This window comes from Paroedura picta, chromosome 9 (assembly GCF_049243985.1).
Source record: "Paroedura picta isolate Pp20150507F chromosome 9, Ppicta_v3.0, whole genome shotgun sequence".
Classification (NCBI taxonomy): Eukaryota; Metazoa; Chordata; class Lepidosauria; order Squamata; family Gekkonidae; genus Paroedura; species Paroedura picta.
In genome coordinates this window covers 28,863,338-28,887,013 of record NC_135377.1, presented here as the reverse complement: position 1 = coordinate 28,887,013, position 23,676 = coordinate 28,863,338, and the positions used below count along the sequence as shown (strand labels likewise).

The 23,676-nt window shown below is 40.7% G+C and overlaps 1 protein-coding gene across 2 annotated transcripts; it reads right to left on the bottom strand.

Annotated features, from left to right (window-relative positions):
• Positions 1-4,507: 4,507 nt before the first annotated feature.
• PEX2 (peroxisomal biogenesis factor 2) lies at positions 4,508-22,907 on the bottom strand. Of its 2 annotated transcripts, none has more exons than XM_077352081.1 (2): positions 22,629-22,907; positions 4,508-5,565 (listed from the first exon to the last, which is right to left on the bottom strand). In XM_077352081.1, exon 2 carries the CDS (start codon positions 5,546-5,548, stop codon positions 4,634-4,636), a length of 915 nt encoding a protein of 304 aa, XP_077208196.1. In that variant the 5' UTR covers positions 5,549-5,565; positions 22,629-22,907; the 3' UTR covers positions 4,508-4,633. The 2 variants fall into 2 exon arrangements, with proteins under 2 accessions (XP_077208196.1, XP_077208197.1); XM_077352082.1 differs by lacking the exon at positions 22,629-22,907 and adding an exon at positions 22,158-22,448.
• Positions 22,908-23,676: the final 769 nt, after the last annotated feature.

The window sequence follows — 23,676 nt, the reverse complement described above, 5'->3', positions numbered from 1 at the left end:
TTGCTTTTTTCAGCCCAAGACAAAACAAAGGCTACAATTGCTCATTCTCGTGCCCAACCCAGAGCTCTCAAATCACTCCCAAAGAGATATTTTTATTTGTGTGATGTATTTTTATGGCACCCCCTCAACAAAAAGTTCAAGATGTTACAACAAAGCACAACTGCAAATAAATTTAAACGATCAATCCAAATGCATAATATTACAACACACATTACAGGTAAAGGTAAAGGTGAAGGTATCCCCTGTGCAAGCACCGAGTCATGTCTGACCCTTGGGGTGACGCCCTCCAGTGTTTTCTTGGCAGACTCAAAACGGGGTGGTTTGCCATTCCCTTCCCCAGTCATTACCATTTACCCCCCAGCAAGCTGGGTACTCATTTTACCGACCTCAGAAGGATGGAAGGCTGAGTCAACCTTGAGCCGGCTACTCCCAGCCTCATGGTCAGAGGTTCAGACAGCATGTCAGCTGCCTTGTCACCCTGCGCCACAAGAGGCAAACAAAACCAAGATCAATACAAGTGACCACTCAACAGAGATAGAATACTCGTAAGTTAAGAAGATAGGGCAAAAACCCCAGAAAAAGAAACCAGGGCACCTGCAAGTCATAGGAGTAGGTGCCAGGAAAACTGATGTCTCATAAATATATCATCAACCTTGATCTATTACATGCAAAACACTCTTTAAGATTCTTCAACATATATGAAAATTATATTGGAAGAATCCATTGTACTTTGAAGACTTTAAATCACCACACTGGTCAGCCTGCAAGAGAGGTGGGGCTTGGGCAAATATCGAACACCACTCATACTGTAATCCAAATAAAATTGTCTGATTGTTAATGAGCCATTTGTAGAATCCAGTTTACTCATTTATATATTTTTAAAAACTCCACTCATTAAGCTTGTGTCATATAGGAGATCAGACAAGGTAAGTTCAGCCTCTGTAACCTTAGAAATCTATGAATATTTCACCATCTTCTTTATCTATCCTTTTGCTTTCCTCATCCTCCCACTGCCTCTTTCAATTTAAATGCAAACACTAATTTCTTCAACGCAATGAATTAAACATGCCTATGCTGTATTTTGAAATTGGATCTTGATAGTACCGTACCACAAAGGACAGGGCTAACAACTGCCACCTTCAATTCTTTGTTTATTTATCTCACAGCAAAGGGGAGAGATTCTATGTTGAGGTCACAGTGTATGAAATGATCAGTTAATGGCACAAATAAATGCACAATGGCATAGAAGGCATTAAATGTCTTAATATTATTAAGGTTATTGAGGAGCACATATAACATTAAATCATTGCAGAATAGTGATTGAGGGAAGTCTTGCTCATTCTCAGAGGTTCTGTGTCTTCATAATACAGCACATACTTTGTGCACAAAAGGTCCCTGGTCCAATTTTAACCATCTCTGCTTAAGAGTGTCAAGCAGGTGGTGTTGGGAAACACTGTTTTCTGTCTAGGACATGGTGGGAGACTGCCACTCAGAACAAACATTCCTTAAGTAGATGGATCAATGATTTTTGGTACAAAGCTGCTTTGTACATTTCATAAAACTTAGAAAACATCAATGCATATATTGTTTTTTGTTTGTTCGTGTGGAGTGAAAACCAGTCTACACTCAAGAAAGATACTAGGCATGGGCACAAACCTAACCATGAAGCAAAATTTTTGATGAACCCCACCCCCACTCATGGTTCATAAACAGAAACTCATGATAGGTGCAACATCACAAACTTCCATGAACTGGATGGAGCAGAAAGTGGGGGTTTAAAGGGATTTTGAGTCCTAAACTATGCTTTATGTTCCCCGGGATATCCAGAAAAAACAGCTGAGCAACGGTGAGATGTCCCCGGCTACTCAGCTGTTTTGGAGTGAATTCTGCAGTTCCTTTAAAAGGACTGCATAAGATAGCATGAAAAACTGATATTCCAAAAAAACTGAGTGGAGGGGTGCAAGTTGCTTTTCAAACTGAATTGTACAAACCAATTTGTTTCATGAACAAGCCACCCAGTTTGGTTGTGGTTCAGCCACAAACAATGAACTGAACCACATTTTCCTGATTCATGCCCATCCCTAAAAAGTTATAAATCATTAGCACGGCTTAGGGCAGGTCTCGTGAAACCCTGGAAATGTTTCCTTAATGGGTAGAAGCTAACTATTTTTAAAAAATGTTTCAAAATGTGTTAAACATTTATGGGGTGATAGCCTCCCAAAATGGCCAATGATGGGTCTGGGGTGAGGTGGGAAAGAGAGGGTAAGCATGTACACAGCTATGCTTCTCAACCATATTCTGCATGATCATGCCACTCCTGAAGTTTCTTGAAGCCTGAAGAATGTTTCAGGGGTTTCTCAACAATAAAAAGTTGAGAAAGGCTAACTTAGGGTTTGAATGTGTGAAACCCCAATTCAAATTCTGGCTACCTCAAAAGGTTTCTAAGAAACTTTTTAAAAAGCTGCTCAAGTTACATACAAACTATTTATATATTGTGGAGAAACTTTTCTCCAACCCTCTTGCATCCTTCTGCCTATTGCTTAGAATAAGATAATAGAATTGCTTAGAATAAGACAACTTGTGTAGACTGCAAGTAGAGATGGTCATATGCTGATTGCATACCATATAGCAAAGTAGGATGTGTCTTATGGTTGAGACCTGGAAATATGGGAAGAGGACATATGAGTCACCCCTGGTTCTTCTCACATTATTTTCTTCAAATACCTAAAACAATTTAAAAAGTCCCACTTGGATCTGCTTGGACTATTTCTCATGGGGCAATAGTCTTCAGGTAATAGAAATACACAAAGCTTTGAATATGTAAATGGTTCAAGCAAACATATGCCACAGCGGCATTATCACTGTAGCTTAATATTAAAAATGTGTTGTAAGCAGCACATAATGAAACTCAATGAATTTGGTAGTGGTCTGTTCCATGGCTAATTTGGCCCTGACAGGAAGCTTGGCCCAAGGTCACACAGCAAGCACATACACTCAGCATAACATATATCACAAAGTTGTTATGAGAATAAAGTGGAGGAGAGCAATGAGAGATTCACTATGGGCAGCTATGTCTATCCCAACTGAAGTGCACCCAGCGTATAAGACGATCCCCCCACTTGGAGGCATGTTTTTCAGGGTGGAAAAGTCGTCTTATACGCCAGCAAATACTGTAATTAAAAAAGTGAGAAAGTGGCATGCATCCTATCCGTCCTCTGTAAAATCTGAAGCCTTTCTACAGCCTGAAAAGCCTTCCATCAACTTACTCTTCTGCTGTAGAACACTTCAGACTCTGCTAGACGGAGTAGAAGGGAACAGACTGGCGCTTACAAAATATTAAGGTGAACCAAGATGTACAAGGATGATCAGAACTGAAAATTTCTTGTTTTCAGTGCTTTGTGTGCACAGTTCATCAATAAAAAATAAACTTAGCAAGATTTTATGTTCTTTTTATTCAGTCACTTGCTGAGCTCATCAAGTCTATAAATCTTTGTTAGGTTACATCGTCAGCTGCTGTAATACAGTATACAATAGTAATTAAGATCCAAATTAAATCAATTTTAACTGGAGGAAAGTAAAGACTGTGGTTTTACTTTCTTTACAATGTTACTGTTGAGAAAAACACCTTGAGAAGGAGAGCGAAGAAGGGAAAAACTTGTATGCAGTTGGCGTGGCTGAATATAAGGAAACTGCATTCCAAATTTGGAGTACATTGTTTATTAACCTTCAGCACTTCTGGCAGCAGGTACACAGAACTGGAGACCTCAGGAGGTCCAACAAAGGGCAAGGAACAGCCAATCAAGGGCGTTAGTACTTTGGACGAAACTGGGCATCTTCATAGCACTATATAGAGAATACTATAATCCTATGTACAATTAGATGAGTCTAAGCCAATAGAAATCAACAGGCTTAGACTAGAGGAATTCCACACAGGATTGCATTACAACAGATTCTCTTCTTTAGTAAGCATAAACAGTCTACGATGTAAGGATGTAATTTACAACCTTATGGTACTGAAGGAGATGGATCAAATTTGGTACCATTGTGTTGGTTATCAGCGATCCTTTCCTTATTGATATGCTGCAGTTCAGCCTGTGTGCTTCTTTAGTACAAGGTGAAGTTGTCTTAAATATCTCATGCTGGTGGCTGCAAAACATCCCAAGTCAAGCAGACACAATGGTACTGCGGGATCATGTCACCAGGGTGGAATTTGTGAACTAGGTTCAAAGAATCTGCAAATGAAGCCTGATTCAATGATAGTTACAGCATGCTTGTAATGCTACCACGTAAGGGCAGCGTTAAACCAGGAAACAAATTGGGTGAAGCAACTCCACAATTTGTGGCAAAGTGCACTTCACTGAAACAATCAATTTGTTTTGCATCCAGGGGATTGCACGGCACCAGGCTTATCTGCACAGGTAGCAGTACATGTTCATGTAGTGTCACTGTCCTTAAAGGGAGTATTTCTTTTCAAACCTTCAGTTCTGCGAGTATAAATAAAATGGGACAAAATCAATAACATTTATTTACAAAAATTGCTCATTTTTACAAACAGTGCTAAAGTATTTTATATTAAATTTAAAAAGGTGACATTAATACACAATATTGTATTTAAATATTCTCAAAAAGGCTACTAAGTGTACACTTCTTTCATTTCTATCTTGTATTTTAATGGCTGTAGATCATGCACTTCCATGCCACATTTAGGACAGGTAAAATACATATCAAATAAGTAGTTACTTTTAAGGCAATAATAACAAAAAACATGTGAACAACCAATGGTATGAGGCATAGTTGGCCATTCTCCACAGAGACAGCATTCCTTACTACCTGCTGATAAAGAATTTTCCTTATTGGAACACCCTGCAACAGCTAAAGACCAAGAGGAAAGTCTAACTTTGAGTTTTTGCGTGTTAATAAGGGGCAAAAGAAAAATGAGAAATTCTGCAAACCCATGCCACAAAAGTTCCCTGTTCATGTATTCAAATCCAACTTGACGAATACTCTGAGGCTGACAGAACACAGACCTGATTCCTAAAATGCGCTCAGTGAGGGTAGCGAACGTTCCTTTCCGAAGAAAAATCAGGAAGTTCAGTAATTCACAAAGTTTGAGGAGTCCAACTGCTAAATTAATGAAATACTTGGTCTTCCGGAAAGACTCCAACGGACGATTACTAAACAAATCATAACACCTTTCTTCCAGCCACCTACCACCAACAGTGCAAATAAGATACCACAGTTTCTGGTGCTTGCTTAGTGTCTGGTAGTTTTGCTTCTGGGATAAGTCATTCTTGTACTGCATGTTCAGAATAGCCTGTCCCACTGTCGCATTCTTGGAATAGATGGTGAATCTCCACAAAAAAAGCCAAAGAAATGCTTTAACCTCTGGTTCAAAGCGAGCCAACAGTCCAGGTTTAAATCCATGAAAACATCGAGTAAACTGGGACCAAACCAGCTGCTCCAAGGCTTTGTTTAATTCAAGGGCATCAAGCTGACTTATTCGGAGTGCAGGGGTCACTTTTTTGCCGCTATTGTTGCTGGTTGCCATTGTCAACACACTGCTTTCTGCAACAAAGAAACATCTATTATTAACAATCTCCACTGCACTTTAGTATTACTTTGGGCAACAAGCCTGCATAATAGATCACTCAAAGAGAACTGAGGCTGCAAGAGACAGAGAGAGACCGCCCCAAATTGCTAAGCACAGATCTGAACCTTGGTCTGTTCCCCCCTCCTCCCCCAGCTTGGCAACTATCTCGCTCTCGCTGTCAGTCAATCTCGCTCTCTCCACATACAGTACACACACAGAAAGAGCAAAACTGACTCTTAATTTGTTTCCTCTATTGTTGATATTAGTTTTTAAAATGGAATTCATAATGGGTAATGGTACCAATTAAGTCTGACTATTAAGTGTTCAACAAGTTTGGTATAATAAGATGAACACACACACACCATTTTATTTTAGAACATCTTTTCTGGAATTATTTGTCCTCTCTGGATCTTTAACTCTTTAGTTGGTAGCCAGAAAAAAAGTGACAGCATTCTTTAAAAGTTTAAATGGGCTATTTCAGATCTGTAGTTGTTCAGGGGCAAAGTTCCAGCAATTACCTATTGCTGAAGTGAAGGTAAAATACAAAAATTAAGAGGAATCATATCACCATTAAGATGGTTAATAGACCTTAAATGTGTCAGGTGGACCTATTAAGGAAAAATATGGGGAAGATAATGAAGAAAGTCTTGCCAGATGAGCACTTACTGTATCAAATAGTGTAAAAGGAAGAATGTGAATGAGAGAAATGTAAGCATTTTTAAAGTGCAATTAATGTACAAACAACCGTGCTATTAGGCAGTTCAGTAAAGGGAAATGTTAGATTTTCCCTCTATCCTGAAAGGATTCTACCTTCATTTGATTGAAACAAGCATTCAGAATCTTTGTTTTGCCTTGAAAGTGATGGCCAAATAGTGCTGGCAGGTTTTTTTTGGGGGGGGGGGCAATGAAGAGGTCTGTTCAGTTTCTCTACTTTGAGTGAATCCCTTTCACATCAAGTTACCTGCCACACAGCTCTGCTCACTGAATAGATGACTCTGTGGCACGTGAGAGCATTTTAGTTCACTAACCCAGGCCTGCTCAGTTACACCACTCACCAAATGCTGTAGAAAACATCCAATGACTGCACATTGGCAATTAACAATTTAAGGCCACCCAGCCCTCTTTCAGACAACCTGATCCTCTGTTGCTGATTGAATCATGGAGGAAGTCCAGTTCCTTCAAGGTGTCTAAAAAATACTTTAGTCAAGTCTTACACCATGTTCTGAACATTGCAAAGCATTAGTTGTTAAAAATAACTTAAAGTTTTCAAAACTTTTAATAAGTTTGGTATGCGGTTGATGTACACCCCCCTGAGATAACTTACTCAATGGGTAAGTACTCAATAAATGTGCAATATATGCCTAATAGGCATTAGACTAGCTAGAACTGACTTCCTGCCTACAGTTCCTGGAGAACTAATTTAGGCATCTGGGAGTGTGATGATACTTTGACATTTCCACAGCTATTACTCTACCATCAATTTAGATGTGAAGACAGAGATAAAAGTTACTAGCGAGGCACTAGCCAACTATTACAGCGTGTAGTGGTTAGTGTCAGATTAGGATGGGGGGGGGGGGCACAAAGTTTTGAATATCCATTCTGCCATGGAAGCTTGATTTATGTCCATAGGCCTGTCATACACTTGGCCACCTCAAAGTCTTTTGAGGCTAAAATGGAGGAGGGATGATATAAGCTGCTTTGGTTCCTCATTTGAAAGAAAGACAGGGTATAAATGAACTAAATAAATAAAATGTAGTATCAGCTAGTTTGAGGCTGATAAATCCAAAACAATAGGCAATCTGAGTCAGGTGCACAGTTCCCAAAGAAAATGAGATGGCTTTCTCACTCTCACTCCACATACACACACACCCCTCCAGCATTTGTAAATAAATACAAACACCAGTGATATCTGAATACATTTTACTGGACATGTACTTTTGAAGGGTGTGTGTGTTCCTACCAGCTGTACAACACAATGTCTGTCATGAAGATTCGTGTGTGTTACCAACTAATATGTTACATTTCCCTCCTACTAGCATTCCTTTATCTATGTTAAGTTCCTAGTACAGTTGGGCATGAAACAACAGAATGTATACAAGTCATTACAAATATTCCCCCACTCCCTGAAAGTTACTCAGTATCTTTACCTACCATATGGCATTCAGTTACCATTTTCAGTCAAGGAATAAATTAAAAATTTACAGAGGGCCCAGTGATTCTGCAGCTATTTGACCAACATATAGCAGGGTATCTGTGATGGGGTCCTTTCAAATCACAATGCAGCTAATAATTCCTTACAGAAAGAAATTATAATACATTAGCACAGTGAACAGAAGCAGAGAACTCTTCTAGAACAACATCCCAGAAGAAATAAGAAACATAAAGCTCACCAGCTTTAGAGGGAGCCCTCTTCAGAGAACAGAAATGAAAACAGGTCGCTAAGTATGGTTAAAACTGTCAACAGCTTTGAAAGCGACCATGTACAACAACACCCATAGCTCATGTATCACATTACAGCAGGAGCCCTTAATATGCCCTATGGCGGTATTATTACTTTCTGCTATAAATATGAATATAGTTCTGTGGGTATGATTAATTTTTCTATATACAGCCAATGTTCAGACAAACCGCTCAAAATAAATCCTAAGGATTGAAACTGGGTTTATACAAAGGTGAAAAAATATAGCAAAGGGAAAATGTGAGCAGGAAACAATACACAGAAAACCGTCACCCCCCCCCCCCCAAGATCACTCAAAGAGAAGGCACAGTCAATAACTGTGTATTACTATGCATACACAGGCAATTGCACACCTTCATGATTCACTGTACCAAAAATATTATTCAAGTGAGAATAGGTGAACTGCTGTAGGCCCAGAGAAGCCTGAAAGTCAAATTCTGATAGCTTGGTTCCTTGTATGATGGATTTTGAGTTATGTACTAGAGAACTTGAACAGAACCTTAAGTAGAAATCTGGACAAGTAACATAAAAATATCCTTAATAAAATATTATAAAAAAAATGTTAAGATTTTTCAGAAGTTTATTAGTAATGGCAGCTAGCCATTACTTAACAGCTTGCCCATAATTTCCAATGTTTTATTAGGATGTACAGATGCACCGGGGGGGGGGGGAGGAAAACAGGCTGTTCATGAGTAGCAGCAATGAGACCTAATCAGCACTATCCTAGATCTTCTGCAACAGGGAGAGGCTCTTAGGCAGACTACATGTGGAAACAGGAAGGGGCTCCCAGGATACACCATTTGAACATTTATTAGTCTACAGCGCTTACATGAGATAGTGGGAAACGAGAAATGTGATAGTACAGCCTGAGGTTGAGAGAGAAGAGTGGTTAACTTTTGAATTAGGAATTGCCTGACGCACAAGGCACACCAGTTTTCTTTATCTTCTAAGAAGTTACAGTATTCTGGAACAAAGAATATTCAGTGAAAACTTCTCTAATACCTTACTTAATATCCCTGATAACTGGCCATGCAGAATGCACCCAAATAAAAACTGGAAAAAAAATTGTCAGTAACACTGACCACCAGGAAATAACCAAATAAAACATGAATTCTTACAGGAAAAAAATACAGACAAGACAAACATTGCTGTACTATTGTAAAAAAACATTTCTTTAAAAAAAGTGGTCTAAGTCTGGACGTTTATATGAAATGTTTCCAGCTAGAATTTCGTTGCAACATCATACTGCTTTCCTTCTCAGAAAACAAACTATAAATCAGTTTTTCCAATATATCTAATAGTTCTTTTAAATAACCCAATACATTGTCCATTTTTTATTTTACTAAAATCAAGAGTGCCTCCTGTATAACATGTTCCATAAGAAAACAAATTACTGTATATCACCAATAAAATAGGTATTTCTCCTTCATACGTTTTCGCATTGCTTATTGAATATTGTACAAATTATGAATGAATATATTTTATTTAGAAATGTATTACTGACAGAAATCTATCAATAGTAAAGTGGGCATTGTCAAGGGCCTGTCAATATTAATGTAATTATGATTAACGGGATAACATGGATTTTAGCTTTAATACCAAATAACATCTCCGACACTGCTGCTATCAATATAAGCATTATTATTGACCTGTTCTGAGGCTCAGAACTAGATGTATTACCATTAGGCATATTTGTCAATGCATTCTGCCTACAAAAATTCTACATTTAAATTTACAGGCCTGTAAACTTTGGCAGCAGAAATGTATGAGTTCAAGTAATCTCTAGGGTGTCATTTCCCCCCTAGCTATTCTGCTGTATTAAACTAATTTATGCCAATCCAATGTCACTGCCATCTTATTCCCACTCTTTTTTAGCATAATTAGCAGAAAACAAACGACATTTTCATAATCGAGGGTCACCCACTCTAATGTAGGTTGGCCTTCAATATCTTCAGGAGCCAAAGCTTAAGCTGAAAGAAAATAATGGGCTAAAACTCCTATTATAATACTTCGACTATTGAAATCTCTTAATTGCATCCATTGTGCATGTAGCATCTTATTAGTGAATCTCTCTCTGTAAATAATACTACAATGTGTCTAAATTTCTTATTCTCTGCCTGCCTGAGAGAAACTCAGACCATTCACCTCAATAGTTAGGGATATAGTATTATGCAGCCAGCAGTCATTTGGTCAAGAGAAAGTAAACTACATCCCATGTTCTAATAACAGCACAGCTTTACACCTCTATTCCCAACTGCCAATCAGTGTCTTCATCACTTGTTGAACAGATTCTCTTGTTGAATCTGGACATCAAGCCTTGGGGTGGACAAATATGCCTTTGGTTTAGAGTAGCGATCCCCAACCTGTGGGCCGCAGACCACATGTGGTCCTTCGACTAATTGGAGGTGGGCCCTGAAGGACACCTTCTCTCCCCCCCCGGCCCTTTACTTCACCCCCCCGGCCCTTTACAACACACTTCGGGTGTCATTGTCTCCCATCACTCCCAGATGGGACTATCGTTGCAGAGAAACAAGCTCAGGGTTCCCATTGATTTGTCATTGTCATGATTTAAAATTTCCATGAAAATAAAATGTTCCTTATGTTCATTGTTGTGGCGTGTCTGTATCTTATTTTGAAGGGATGTTTAAACATTACCATAGCGATCAGAGAGCGTTAGGGCAGTGGTTGAGAGTAGAGGAGTAAACTACCCCCCCACCGGGCCTCAGTAAAAGGCGTTGAGTGGTCCCCGGCGTTGAGTGGTCCCCGGTGATAAAAAGGTTGGGGACCACTGGTTTAGAGCACAGATTTGTACCCAGGCAGACTCAGCACCTTTCCATTTTCTAACCTTGCAATACTGCCCACCAGTATCAAAGAGCTTGGGACAGATGGTCTGCTAAGGACATATAACAAAAATAACTGAGGATCTTTCAAGATCATCTTCTGGTTTTACTCATTGCTGGCTTCCGAAAAGCAGACTAATAAGACATCTGCTGAACTTTACTGGGCTTAACACTAGGCATACTATTATGGCTAACAGCTGGAAAGTTCTGTGCTCAAATTTGCTAGGTGGATATATGCAAACCTCAGCCTCAAGTCCTCATGTGCCATTGGGAATGATGACACAATACAAACATTGGACCTTGCCATTTTAGTAAGAAACACTAACTGAATTTCAAAAGTGGAGCCACTCTAGAATATGTGATATGATGACACAATAATAGAAGAAGAATTGGTTGTTATATGCCGCTTTTCTCTACCCGAAGGAGGCTCAAAGCGGCTTACGCCTTCCCTTTCCTCTCCCCACAACAGACACACTGTGAGATGGGTGAGGCTGAGAGAGCCCTGATATCACTGCTCAGTCAGAACAGTTTTATCAGTACCGTGGTGAGCCCAAAGTCACCCAGCTGGCTTCATGTGGGGGAACACAGAATCGAACCTGGCTCGCCAGATTAGAAGTCCGCACTCCTAATCACTACACCAAACCAGCGGGGAATGGAGCTTGTCAATAAGGAAGGGGCAGAGGCCCCAGTCTTCTGACATGGTCATGATCCATTATACATGGCAAAGGGAGATCTGTGCCCAGCTGCAGCATCCTAAGACAAAACAGACAGTTTATGGAATAAATCAGGTTATGGAATTATAGTAAATCGACTCATCATTTTTTAAATGCAAGAACAAAACAAAAAAACCAAAGCTGCACATTCTGGTTTGAGGGTAATAGCAAGTTTGACCACTTTCATGTATTACTGTTCCACCATACCTAAATCTAAAAAGTTATTTTATTTTAGAACTAGTTTTTCAAAGGGAACGTTAATTTCCACTGTACGCACTGCTTAAAAAAATTACAAGCATTACTTTTGTCCAGCGTGCACACAGGACACACTGGATGAATACAGTTCTATTGGAATTCAGTTACCAGACAGAAAGCAAGTATGAAAGCAACAGACAAGGCAGCTATATTGGATCTTTCACAAAAAAAAAAAAGGGGGGGGGAACCACACTGACTTTCTGCAGGCTGCCTCAGATCTATGGGCTTTCAACCCAAACCACAATAGAGAATCTCTTTAGAGACCTCTACTTTAGAATGTATTTTTATACTCTCACACTCATCAAAGATAGGTACAAGTTACCTCAACAAAAGCTTCACTGGAAGCCTTGAGCATATTATCTCTTAATCACTGTAAAATTAGTTTGTCATTACTATGCCATTAGCTTAAATAACCTTGGAAAAGATTAATTTCATATTACAATTTGAATTTCTATACTCTTCAATTAAGTGCCTACTACTGTTTGAAAGAATAATATAGACTTAGGTTCTCTAACCACTCTGCATAGCTAATAATACTTAACATTTATAAAAATTTCCATGCTGAAATCCCTGAAAATATTAACTGATTATTTTCATGCCATTCCTGTGAGGCATTTAAGCATCATCTGCATTTTACAAGTGGAAAAAAGAGGTTAAAGATGGATTTTAGAATATGTGAGCACTACAATTAATGGTGGGCGGGGGGGGGAGAGCAGACTGCACAACTTCTACTGAAGTACTAATTTCCCCTCAATCACATACCCTTCTAGGCTAGTGTTTTACTCATTTATTTGAAATGTTTCATTGGAGTAAAAAAGAAAAACATAATAAATATGTCAGCAATGATATAGACATGAGAAGAATTCTCTTGACATGGGTCTGTGTGTGAATTTGATGAGGTCCCTTTAAAATTTTAGTATAATGCTTTTTAACTCTTAAAATACATGGTGTATACTAACACTGAACACCTTTCTATATCAGGTGAGCAATCTCTTCTTGCATTTTTTTAAATCAATATCTCATTTGAGAAAGAGTTCTCTAAAGTTTGAAAGCCAACTTTACAACTTTCAGTTGGTCCTAATCAACAACGCACACACTTCCTGCTCAAAAGTTTCTATAAATCACATCGCAAACTTAATAAAACTGGATCCAATGTGTTGACCAGATCACCCTTAGCCACGTGCTTGTTAAGAGCCTCAGTGGCTGAAAAGCTGAGATATTCCTCTACAGCCACCTTGCTACTTCTTTCTCAGTACTTCTATATGCTCAATACATCATCTGTCTTACGAATCTCCATGTAAAATCAATGTACTTATAGATGGAGAAAAAGGCACATTCTGTATTATGGATTGTTGGGAAAGGAACTGAAAAATCAAATGGTCAGTATCTTAATGTCCTTGTTCGGATCAATGATGAACTCACAGTTAGAATACTATGAGCAGTTCTGGTCATCCCATCTTAAGAAGAGGTATTGTATATAGAGGAAGATTTAAAAAAAGATAATCATTATGATAGATAGGTTCCCAAAAGGTTCCGTATATGTTATGGGACTGTTCAATTAAGAAAAAAGATAATTAAGGGGATAATAGTTTTGCATGGTATGAAGAAAATAGACAGAGATCTTTCTCTTCTGTAGGACACATCACTTTGGCTCACGGGAAATCAATGGCTTGGCCATAGATTCAGTACTGATAAAATAAAAGTTACCGTTAAAAATTTTTATTTTTATATACTACCCTCCCTTTCGACTCAGGCTGGTTTAGAAGAAGAAGTGTTGGTTCTTATATGCCACTTTTCTCTACCCGAAGGAGGCTCCAAGTGTCTTACAGTCGCCTTCCCTTTCCTCTCTCCACAACAGACACCCTGTGAGGTGGGTGGGGCTGAGAGAGCCCTGATTTCACTGCTCGGTCAGAACAGTTTATATCAGTGCTGTGGTGAGCCCAAGGTCACCCAGCAGGCTGCATGTGGGGGAGTGCAGAATCGAACTCGGCATGCCAGATTAGAAGTCCGCACTCCTAACCACTACACCAAACTGGCTCTCCAGTTACATTATAACTCTAATAACAATTCAGTGCAGTGAAATGTTCAGGTAAAAAACTTATTAAACAGTGAAAAAAATTGTATCAACAGTGTAATAACAACTGTTTCAATAAATAAGAGTTTGTTCTGGCTGCACTGTGACTCCATTTTTGTTCAGTTTATGGGGCTTCCGTCTGATGATTGGAGGCATATTCAATTGTCTTGATCAAATGCTTGGTGGATGAACTCCTTTTTGCAGGCCCTGTGGAATTGCTTTAGTTCCAGCAGGGCCCTGATATCCTCTGGGAGCTCATCCCACCAGGTGGAGGCCAAGACTGACAATGCCCTAGCTCTGGTCATTGACAAATGAGCTTCCTTGGGGCCAGGGATTGCCCATTTGTGGGTGGTTGAGGAGCATAGAGCTCTTTGGGGGGCATAGGTGGAGAGGCAGTTTCTCGGATACTCAGGGCCCAGACCATGCATGGCCTTGAAGGTGATTACCAAGAAGCCTGATCCGGTAGTCAACTGGTAGCCAGTGCAGCTGTTGGAGTGTGTTCCGAATAAGGGCCCTCCAAGGTGTTCCCATAGGAACCCAGGAGGAACCTTGTTTCTGGTAGGCCAGATCACCTCTCCCCACTTGGGAGAAGAGCCTTCTCTGAAGGAGCCGGTCATGGAATGTATTACATTCCAAACAAAGAATACCGTAACAAAAATAAATCCTCTTTTTGTATGCATACTAGATGCTGTTCCCACCTTGTGGAAACTCTGATTCTCTGAACTTAGGCCATGAAGAAGGGCAGGAAGAGATAAGTCAGTGCTTGGCTCTTGAGGCCATTTTTACATGCTCAGGGTAATTGTGATTGCCACTTTAGGGACAGGAAGGAACTTTCTTCCAGGCCAGATTTTCCAGAGATCCTGAAGGGTTTTTTTTGTGTTTGTTTTTTGCTTTCCTTTGGGCATAAAGCAGGGGTTACTATATTGTGCAAGGGGCTGAACTAGATGGGGCTGGATTTCCGGTACTGTTCAGGGGATTGGACTAGATGAATCTTGAGGTCCCTTCTAGCTCTAGGGTTCGATTTCCTGAAAGGTGACCAAGAGAAACTTTATTTGCAGTATCTGTAGCTGTGCAGTCTAGGTTATAGCTTCTGAGCTGAACAGAGCGCTAAGCAAGCATTTCTTTTCCAAAGTTATAATTTGTCACCACCTCTGTGTCATTCCACTACAGCATTTATCGCTGAAACTATGTGCATGCATTTTTGCATAAAATATTGCCAGCAAGCTACGGCAAATGCTTTTTACACATGCCAAATTTGATCATGCAATCACTCACAGGCATTAGAAGCCACATCAGCTTTTTGCCTAATGTAGAAACAGTCTGGACTGCAGGATTATTTTAAATGGAATGCTGTTTTTTGTTCAAACCTTTCAAATGGACATGTTTATTGGAATGAATTTCAAAGGATGATTAGAAGTCACTTTTAAGATAATTATTTTATTCTTATTGCCAAGTGTAATTATAAGTATGTCAAGCCTGTTTAGCCAATGTTCAGTGTTGACTGCTTTTCCAAAAATTCTAGGCATACAAATAAAGCATTAAATATAATTTAAATATAATTTAAGTTCACATTTTTTTCTCCACATTCCATCACCAGATCTTCCATTGCCTGGCAGTTTTCGGCTTACCCTTTTAGCTTTCTCTTAATAAACGATTGACAGGATAGATTGGAGGGGGGATTATAAAATATGTCAGTGTTAAAACTTCAGTCTGAATTAAATACATATATTAAACCTGGGGCCAAACTGTTGCATTCAGGAATACAACAGGTGCTAGATTGGTGTGTGTGTGTGTGTGTGTGTGTGTGGAAGAACTCTGCGGACAGCCTCCCACTCCCCCCAGGACCTGGAAAGGCTGCAGGCAGCAGTTAGGGGACTTACCGGCAGGGGCAGCTCTCACTGGCAGGGGCAGCCTCAAAAGGAATTAGAAGGAGGAAGGGGTAGTCAGGGGTGGGGGCGGAAGGCAACTGGCTGGCCGCTTGACAGACAGGCAAGCCTGTTGGAGGAGGAGGCACTCAGGGGTGGGACAGCTGCCCTGAGTGGGTGTTAAGCACTGAGTGGCACTTAGGCCATGAGACATGCTTCTCCTCCAAGCCGTTACCAGAAATATATTATGTGGAACAGATTTGCTATAATCACAACAGCAGCAACAAAAACAACATAAGATTCTATCAGTCATACAAGATCATAATCTTCTTGGAGAGAAGTGATGAGTAGACTGCCTCAGGGATCTGTCCTGAGTCCTGTGTTGTTCAACATATTTATAAATCATTTGGATTTGGATGAAGGAATAGAGGGGGCACTTATTAAATTTGCAGATAATACTAAACTGGAAGGGGTGGCAAACACACCAGAAGACAGAATCAGAATATAGGATGGTTTTGACAAGCTAGAACACTGGGCTAAAATGAATTTCAATAGTGATAAATATAAAGTTTGAATTTAGGTAGGAAATATCAAATTAATCATTATAGGTTGGGGGAGAGTTGTCTTGTGCAAAAAGGATTGGTGGGTCTTAGTAGAGCATACATTGAACATGGAGTCCGTAGTGTGATTAAGTGGCTAAAAAGGCAAACGGGATTTGGGGCTGTATTAAAAGAAGTATAGTGTTCAGATCACACAAGGTGATATTATTGCTTTACTCTGCTCTGGTAAGACCTCATTTAGAGTACTGTGTTCAGTTTTGGGCTGAAGCACGGTTTGGAGACCAAGTTGTATGAGGAAAGGTTGAGGGAACTTGATCTGTGTACCCTGGACAGAAGATGATTAAGAGGTGATATGATAACCATCTTCAAATACTTATTTATTTATTTATTATTAATTATATTTATATACCGCCCTCCCCGAGGGCTCAGGGCGGTTTACAGGAAAGGATACAATTAACAATTGTTTTCTGTTATCCCAGACGGTTGGAACAGAACTAATGGGCTGAAATTCAAATGAATTTTCAGCTAAACATCCAGAAAAATTTCCTGAGCGGTTCCTCAGTGGAACAAACTTCCTTAGGAGGTGGTGAGTTCTCCTTCTTTGGAAATTTTAAAGCAGAGGCTAGATAGTCATCTGACAAAAATACTGATTTTATGAACTTGGGCAGATTATGAGTGAGCAGGAAGGGATGTGTCAGTTGTGACCCTTCCTTGCATACCCAGGGCTCCTCCTTGCATGCCCAGGGAATTGCTAATTGCCGCTGTGGATAGGTGAATTTCCTCCAGGCCAGGCTGGTTTCTGGAGATTTTTGATGGAGGGGATCACTTGGGCATGAAATTGGGGCCACTGTGGGTGGGCAGTTAGTTGTGAGTTCCTGCACTGTGCAGGGCGTTGGACTAGATGACCTTAACTCTATGATTTTACAGGCACTTAGTTTTCAACTCAGGGAGGAATATTTTTTGCCTAGAAAATACCAACCTTGTTTCTGGACAGTTCTGAACACTTCACTCTGTAGGATGATGGGTCAACTCAGTGCTTGGTTTCAATTATGCATGGATGTACTTACCTAAGATGAAGGCAAGAGGTAATGGCAACCCTCAGCAAAGTAGGAAGTGGAAGGAATGGGCATACCAGGGAGTTTCCCCTATAAGATCTAGAGACTGAGGCCTGGGAAGTCTTTCCTAGCCCTCCTACAAGCTAGCCAGCTGAAGTTCATTTGCTTGGGAAGACAGAGGTCACGGGTGCTGTTAACCCTTTCCACTCTCTAGTCTGAGGCCTGTCAAGACCCCCACAAAAAGAATTTGGGTGCTTCACCCAATTTTGACAACATGGCAGAGACTCACAAATATCTTGCTTCTAAGTGTAAAGTCTAGAGAGATATCAAAATATATTTGATATCATGACTCAGCAGATGTAACTACTTAGTGCTAAGGGAAAGTTGATAAGGCTAAGTCAGAGCATAATCAGTTCCAAATCAACATAGAACTGGATCCCAAGGTTACATTCTGCACAAGGTGGAGTCTTCTGTCAGAAGAAAATCCCTTGCCTCATAAGAAAACTCCAATGTTAGCAGAACATGATTTTAAGCTCCAACTACATACCCCTGTACTTGTTACAGCAGACCATGGTTGTGCTCCCTAGTTCAGCAAATACATAAATCCAAAAATCTGTTACATTCTTGATTCTTTAGATATAGATTTAAATTGCCTTTATTTAAAGCAAACAACCCAGTAACAGATTGTACTCCTTTGAACATAGTACATAAGACTTTTTTTCTAACAAAGCATATACAATACAGTTCAAAATCTGAAAGCAAACTTTAATTGATTTTAAAGTAGCTTCAGAGCCTTACTTCATGTATACACTCTAGCAGCACTGGTTATCATAGATACATTTATCAAAGAAACTTTCAAGAAGTTGAGAGCCAAAAGCACAAAAATTAAATATAAGCATCTGTAGAAAAAATACACATAGATCAAAGCAAGGAAAACACAAATTAGCACTTGTAGACAAGACATTCAACTTAAAATCCATGGTAAAATTGTGATTTTATGAAATATGGAGGTCGGTAGGTTAATGCTCCCAGTTGCATAAATGTTGCAATTTCACAGAATGGGAGTAACCATCCTTCTGACTTTTAAGAATTTGTCGATACAAAAACATCAATGCAGAGTGAAGCAGGAACATTTACCCCCTCCCCAAATTACCCTCTGTCTAGAGAAAGGTCTCCCAACCATAGTACTGAGGCACTGTATGGCACCCTGAAGCCCCCTCTAAGGTACTGTGGCATGGGGATTATCAAAATGGCAGCTGGGGAGAACCTTCCTACCATGTGCCTGCAATTTCTGGCTCTAAGCAAAGAGGAAAGAAAACTCAAATAAAATTCTACCCTTATTTGGACAAGCTGACTCACCCCCTCCCAAACTGGCCAATGATAGGCAATGATGAGGTGTTGGGAAGGGGAACGGCTCTAATCATTTAAACATTTGTCGGCTGAGGCTCCTCTCACTTCTGGGGTGTGTGGCAGTACCTCCATGGCCAAAAAGTTGGAAAAGGTTTGTCTAGCGCAGACTTTTTCAACCTTTTGAGTGTGGAGGAACCCCTGAAATAAATTTTCAGGCTTTGAAAACTCCCGGAAGTGATGTCAGCTAGCCACACCCCCAAAAGTGTTGTGTCACTGGAAGTGACATCACCACTCACACTCTGCCTTTCTTTCACTCTTTCCCTGCCTTTACTATTTCTACAGCAGCTCTGCCTCATGTAGGTTGGATAGAAAGTCAGGAGCTAAGAAGACAGCCCATATCCCCCATACCATGCCACAACTGATTCCCCCTCCTTTTGATTTTTACAGCCTACCCACTAAGCCCTCAGGGCAGAGACAGCCAGTTCCTTAGCTTGTGGCCAAGAACATTAAGGTAGGAGAAAGGTCACAGACCCCCTCTGGAGCTTCCATGGACCCCTGGTTGGGAATCCCTGGTCTAGAGAGTCTAATGTGAACATGGACTTCCTCATAAGCAGAGACCTCTTCAGTGCTGAGGAAAGCTCTGCACAAACAATCCTTTCCGCAGAGTTTGTGAACAGTGCAATTCTTGTTTGAATGAATTCTGTGTGAGAATTAGATGCCAAGCACAGATCTAGATTACACAACTGCCAGAAACTTTGTTACCTACTAATGTCCACTATCATTAAATGGCATGATTTATAAGATTAGTTTTAACACACTCCATATAAATAGCACTAACAAAAAATGAAAATAATTTTGGGAAGGTGATATCAATGGTAAGAAAAAAAGTAAGTGGTTTAATACCATTTTTATTGGACACTTCAAACTTAGATGTGCACAAAATGACTCTGTCTCCATGACTGACAAAATGACAGAATGATGTGCTTAATTTTTTAATTTCATTTTATATTTTAATATGGATAATATGGATAACAGGGATTATGTACGGACTGTCTTACACTATGCGCTTTATAGCTCACTCATATCTTTATCTACGGAAATAATTTAAGGGAGGTACCATGGGCTTTGAAAGGAAATTAAAATGTGCCTGCTAATGTAGCATTAATTTCCTTACAGCAATTTTGCTTGGATAAAGTCTGAGCACTGTGCAGTAGGCATGCTTTGAATACATGATTTCAAACGGATATGTCCTTTGTTGCATATGTTACCTCATTTAAGAGGTCTGACATATTTCTTCTCAGAAATTTTACACACAAACACACCCAAATGCACATACCAAGAAAGGTTTAACTCTTCAGTATCATCCAGTCATTTTAAATGAAGCTTCCTAGAAACTGCATTGACATGGAAACTCCAGGTCTCATTCTCTATGTCAGCTGACTTCTGCAAAGTCCCACTCAATACCAGGACTAATAGTACCAAAGCTGTTCCCAGCTTATACTGCATGCAGGGAAATATACTGCATGCAGGGAAAAGTTATATTTTGAACAAGGTTATAAAAGGAAATAAAATAGTCAAGGTAATTTCCTTTCTATCCTTGCCCCCAACTAAAATTTTATTAGTCACTCTGAAATTCTTTTATTGTCTCACAAAATTCCTACCAAGGTTCCCCTGAGCAGGACTTTCTGGATTTTCCATGAATTTTGATTCAGGCAAAATTCCATGACAACTCTAATTTAAGAAACAAAGGGAAAAGGTTGAGGACCCACTCACAAGACAAATAAATGTATGTACAGACATTTTTCTCAGCTGGGATTACTGTTTACTGGAAGGAAATAGATGGTGTGAGAAGTCCCCCAGAGGCGGAGATTGGCTATACCATTGTTCAAGTTGCTTTTGGAATGTTTGCTGAGGCACTCCCGAATACAATCAAGGCCTGCAGTAGAGTTCTTTGCCATGATTAACATAAAACACAGATTTAATAGCAAAGGGGCTGACACATGGTCAGTCATCCTGTGAACTAGCTCTGTGCAAGAAGACCATGTAATATGTAGTAACATGTTCAATAAAATGTTGATGTAAGAACAACAATTGCCCATCACTGTGCAGTGATAAGCCTCATTTTTGCCTATGAAAGAAAGAAAAAAAATCCTTGGAAACATCATGGATCCTTCAGAATGATGAACAGGAGCTACAATTTTTTCATGGTCAAACAAACTCATCCTCATGTGTGCGTCCAACTATCTTCAAATCTTCAAATTATTCATATTAACCACAAAAAATTTCAAGGACACCAGATGAGAGTTAAGTTTTAGTGACATCGTGGATCTTACATTTCAAAGTACAATCTAATTCTGATGGATCTTTATGTGAGAGTAAGGCTTTAGATAGCTTACTTTCTGGTTCAAATGTAGTAGTTTCAAAAGGCCCTTTTCCCATAATCAGTATAACTTAACAAGGGTTCCTTCAATATTTTGAAGTCTTATGAATTACAAAATGACAGGTCACCTCAACTGACAACTATATGTGCACAGTGAAACTACAACCTCTCTGCAAAATATACATCAGTAGGGACTAGAACATAAACAGGCCACCCATGTTCTAAACTTCTAGACACCATTCTCAAGAGCTATATGCATTCTCAAGAGAGTATCCCTGGTCCATTGTGAAGTACAAAGCAATTCATACTCTGCAATGAAAAACTGAAACCGAACATCTGCCTCACCCATATTTTCACTTTAATTAATGAAAACAAATGGAATATATGGGTAACCATGGTTTTACCCAAAACAAACAAATATAAATACTAGTTTACAACGTATAATGCAAATTGTGTTCTTCTTGAGGTTTTTTTTTAAATGTATTTATCTATAACAATATCTATAATGTTTTGGCTTTTCAATGATATCCTTAGCAGATTTACAGTCAATGGGCTTAAGAAATGTCTAATTCTTTTTAGAGGGGTACATTTTAGAGTGGCTCAACTCAAGGAGGCATTAAAATAGTTATGGTACTTTCAACAGATTTTGGGCAGTAAATTACGGAAATACAGTCCACAACACTAATTTATATGAGAGGTGTGAAAGTGGGAGATTTTTTTATCTGTGATGGCTCAAATACATGGCATTCTCCCCAAGCACAATGAGCACTCTAGCAAAGTCCAAAATAGGAGACATGTAGGATTAAGATTTTTGAATATTTTTCATCAGTAACACTATGCAAACTTCTAAGCTATCACATTGATCATGGAACAATATGAGGTTCCTAAATTAAACCCCAGTTCTGTAGCATGCTAAAAATATGTGAAAGTGACCCCCGCCTCCTCCAATGTCAACAAAATAGGGGAACTTCCAAAATCGACTGCATGTGAACGAGAAAGCGACCATCTTAAAACAACCTTCAGGGGGGGAAAGTTCCTCCACAGGGCTCTGATCTCTTCCAGGGTTAAACCAACCGCCTTCCACTCCCACGGCTTGCTGGGGTCGCTTCGGATAGGGCTATTCGCTCTCCCTCACGAACAGTCGTGGTGACGATTGACTCTGCTTCCGTCAGTCTGCGCACAGAGGGGCTTTAAGGGGCGTTTGTTTGGTTTTGTAAAGTGGGAGGAAACACCTATGTGAAGATCCCCCCCCCCTTCCATTGGGCTGAAATACGTGGCAGGCAGAAATCCGACAGGGAAAGTTCCCCCTCCGCTCCCCAGCATGCAAGAGTCTCACCTGTTGCGCGCGCTAGACAGCCCCCCCCCCCGACCCTTCTCTGGGTGTTAGTGGCCAGGTGCTGTCCCTCCCCCAGAGCCGCCCCCCCCCCGCCGCCTTCCGCAGTCAGGCCCCCTCCCCTCCCCTCCCCTCCCCTCCCCTCCCCGGCCGACCTGAGGCGCTTCTCCTGAGGGAGGGGCCAGTGTAGGCGACATCCCCGCCGGAGTCGCGAAAGCTCCGGCCCCAGAGCAGGCAGGCAGGCAGGCAGGGCAGCGTTAGGGGATCGGCTGGATCCGGGTTGCACGGTCCGCGGGCGCCTTTGCGGGTCACGGAGTTCTCCCTCCGAACTGCCTAGAGAGGCTGGGCTGACTTGCGCGTTCCTTCCCCTCTCTCATCTTCTCGTTGGCTTTCCCGGGATCGTCGCTACGGTAGCCGACGAGTACAGAAGGTCAGCTGAGAGGAAATAGGAAATGCTAATAAATCGGCCGGCGTCTCCCTCCCTTTGGCTAGAGTGGCTCCCGCTCGTCACCAAATGGCGACGCCCGTTTTCAAAGAAGCGTATACGTCGGAGGGTCGTGCTAGGCGGGCCCTATAGATTTGTACATCCCCCCGCCCCCGCCTCTGCCGCTGCCCTATAACCAAATCCCAGCTCGACTTAATGTCTATGGGCGCCGCGTCGAAGGGCAGACCCAGTCCTCTAGGATGCTTCTGTGGAGCAAAAACAAGAGTTCGCGGTCATGGCTCCTCCTCGTGATCCTTACACGGGTCAGTTTTCAGAATGCGCTAACAAAGCCACGGGCTGTTCCGATCGCACAACAGTTCGTGGCTCAAACACGGAGTAGGAATATTGATCTGAGGCACGGATTCTCACGGACACTCCCTCCCTCCCTCCCACGCACACACGGGCACACGCACAAAGGATCACTGAAATACTAAACTCTTCACAAAGTGACATCCATAGCCATGGGCAGCACTGTTTAAAAAACGAAAATATTGATAGAGGGGAGAGGGTGTAGCTCAGGGGTAGAGAATCTGCTTGCTGTGAAAGCCAAAGACCACGTAGTAGGAGATCTCAACCAGCCAGGGGTAGCCTGAATAGGCAGTACTGACTTTGATAGACCAGTGGTCTGAATCAGTATAAAGAAGCTGCTTCTGTTCGTAAAGGGAGGCTATTGGATGTAATACGAGCCAGGAATGCCAGTAGAGTTGCACAGGCTCCAT

Coding starts and splice junctions, on each gene's coding strand:
- PEX2 (XM_077352081.1), bottom strand. CDS start 5,548: ATGGCAACCAGCAACAATAGCGGCAAAAAAGTGACCCCTGCACTCCGA.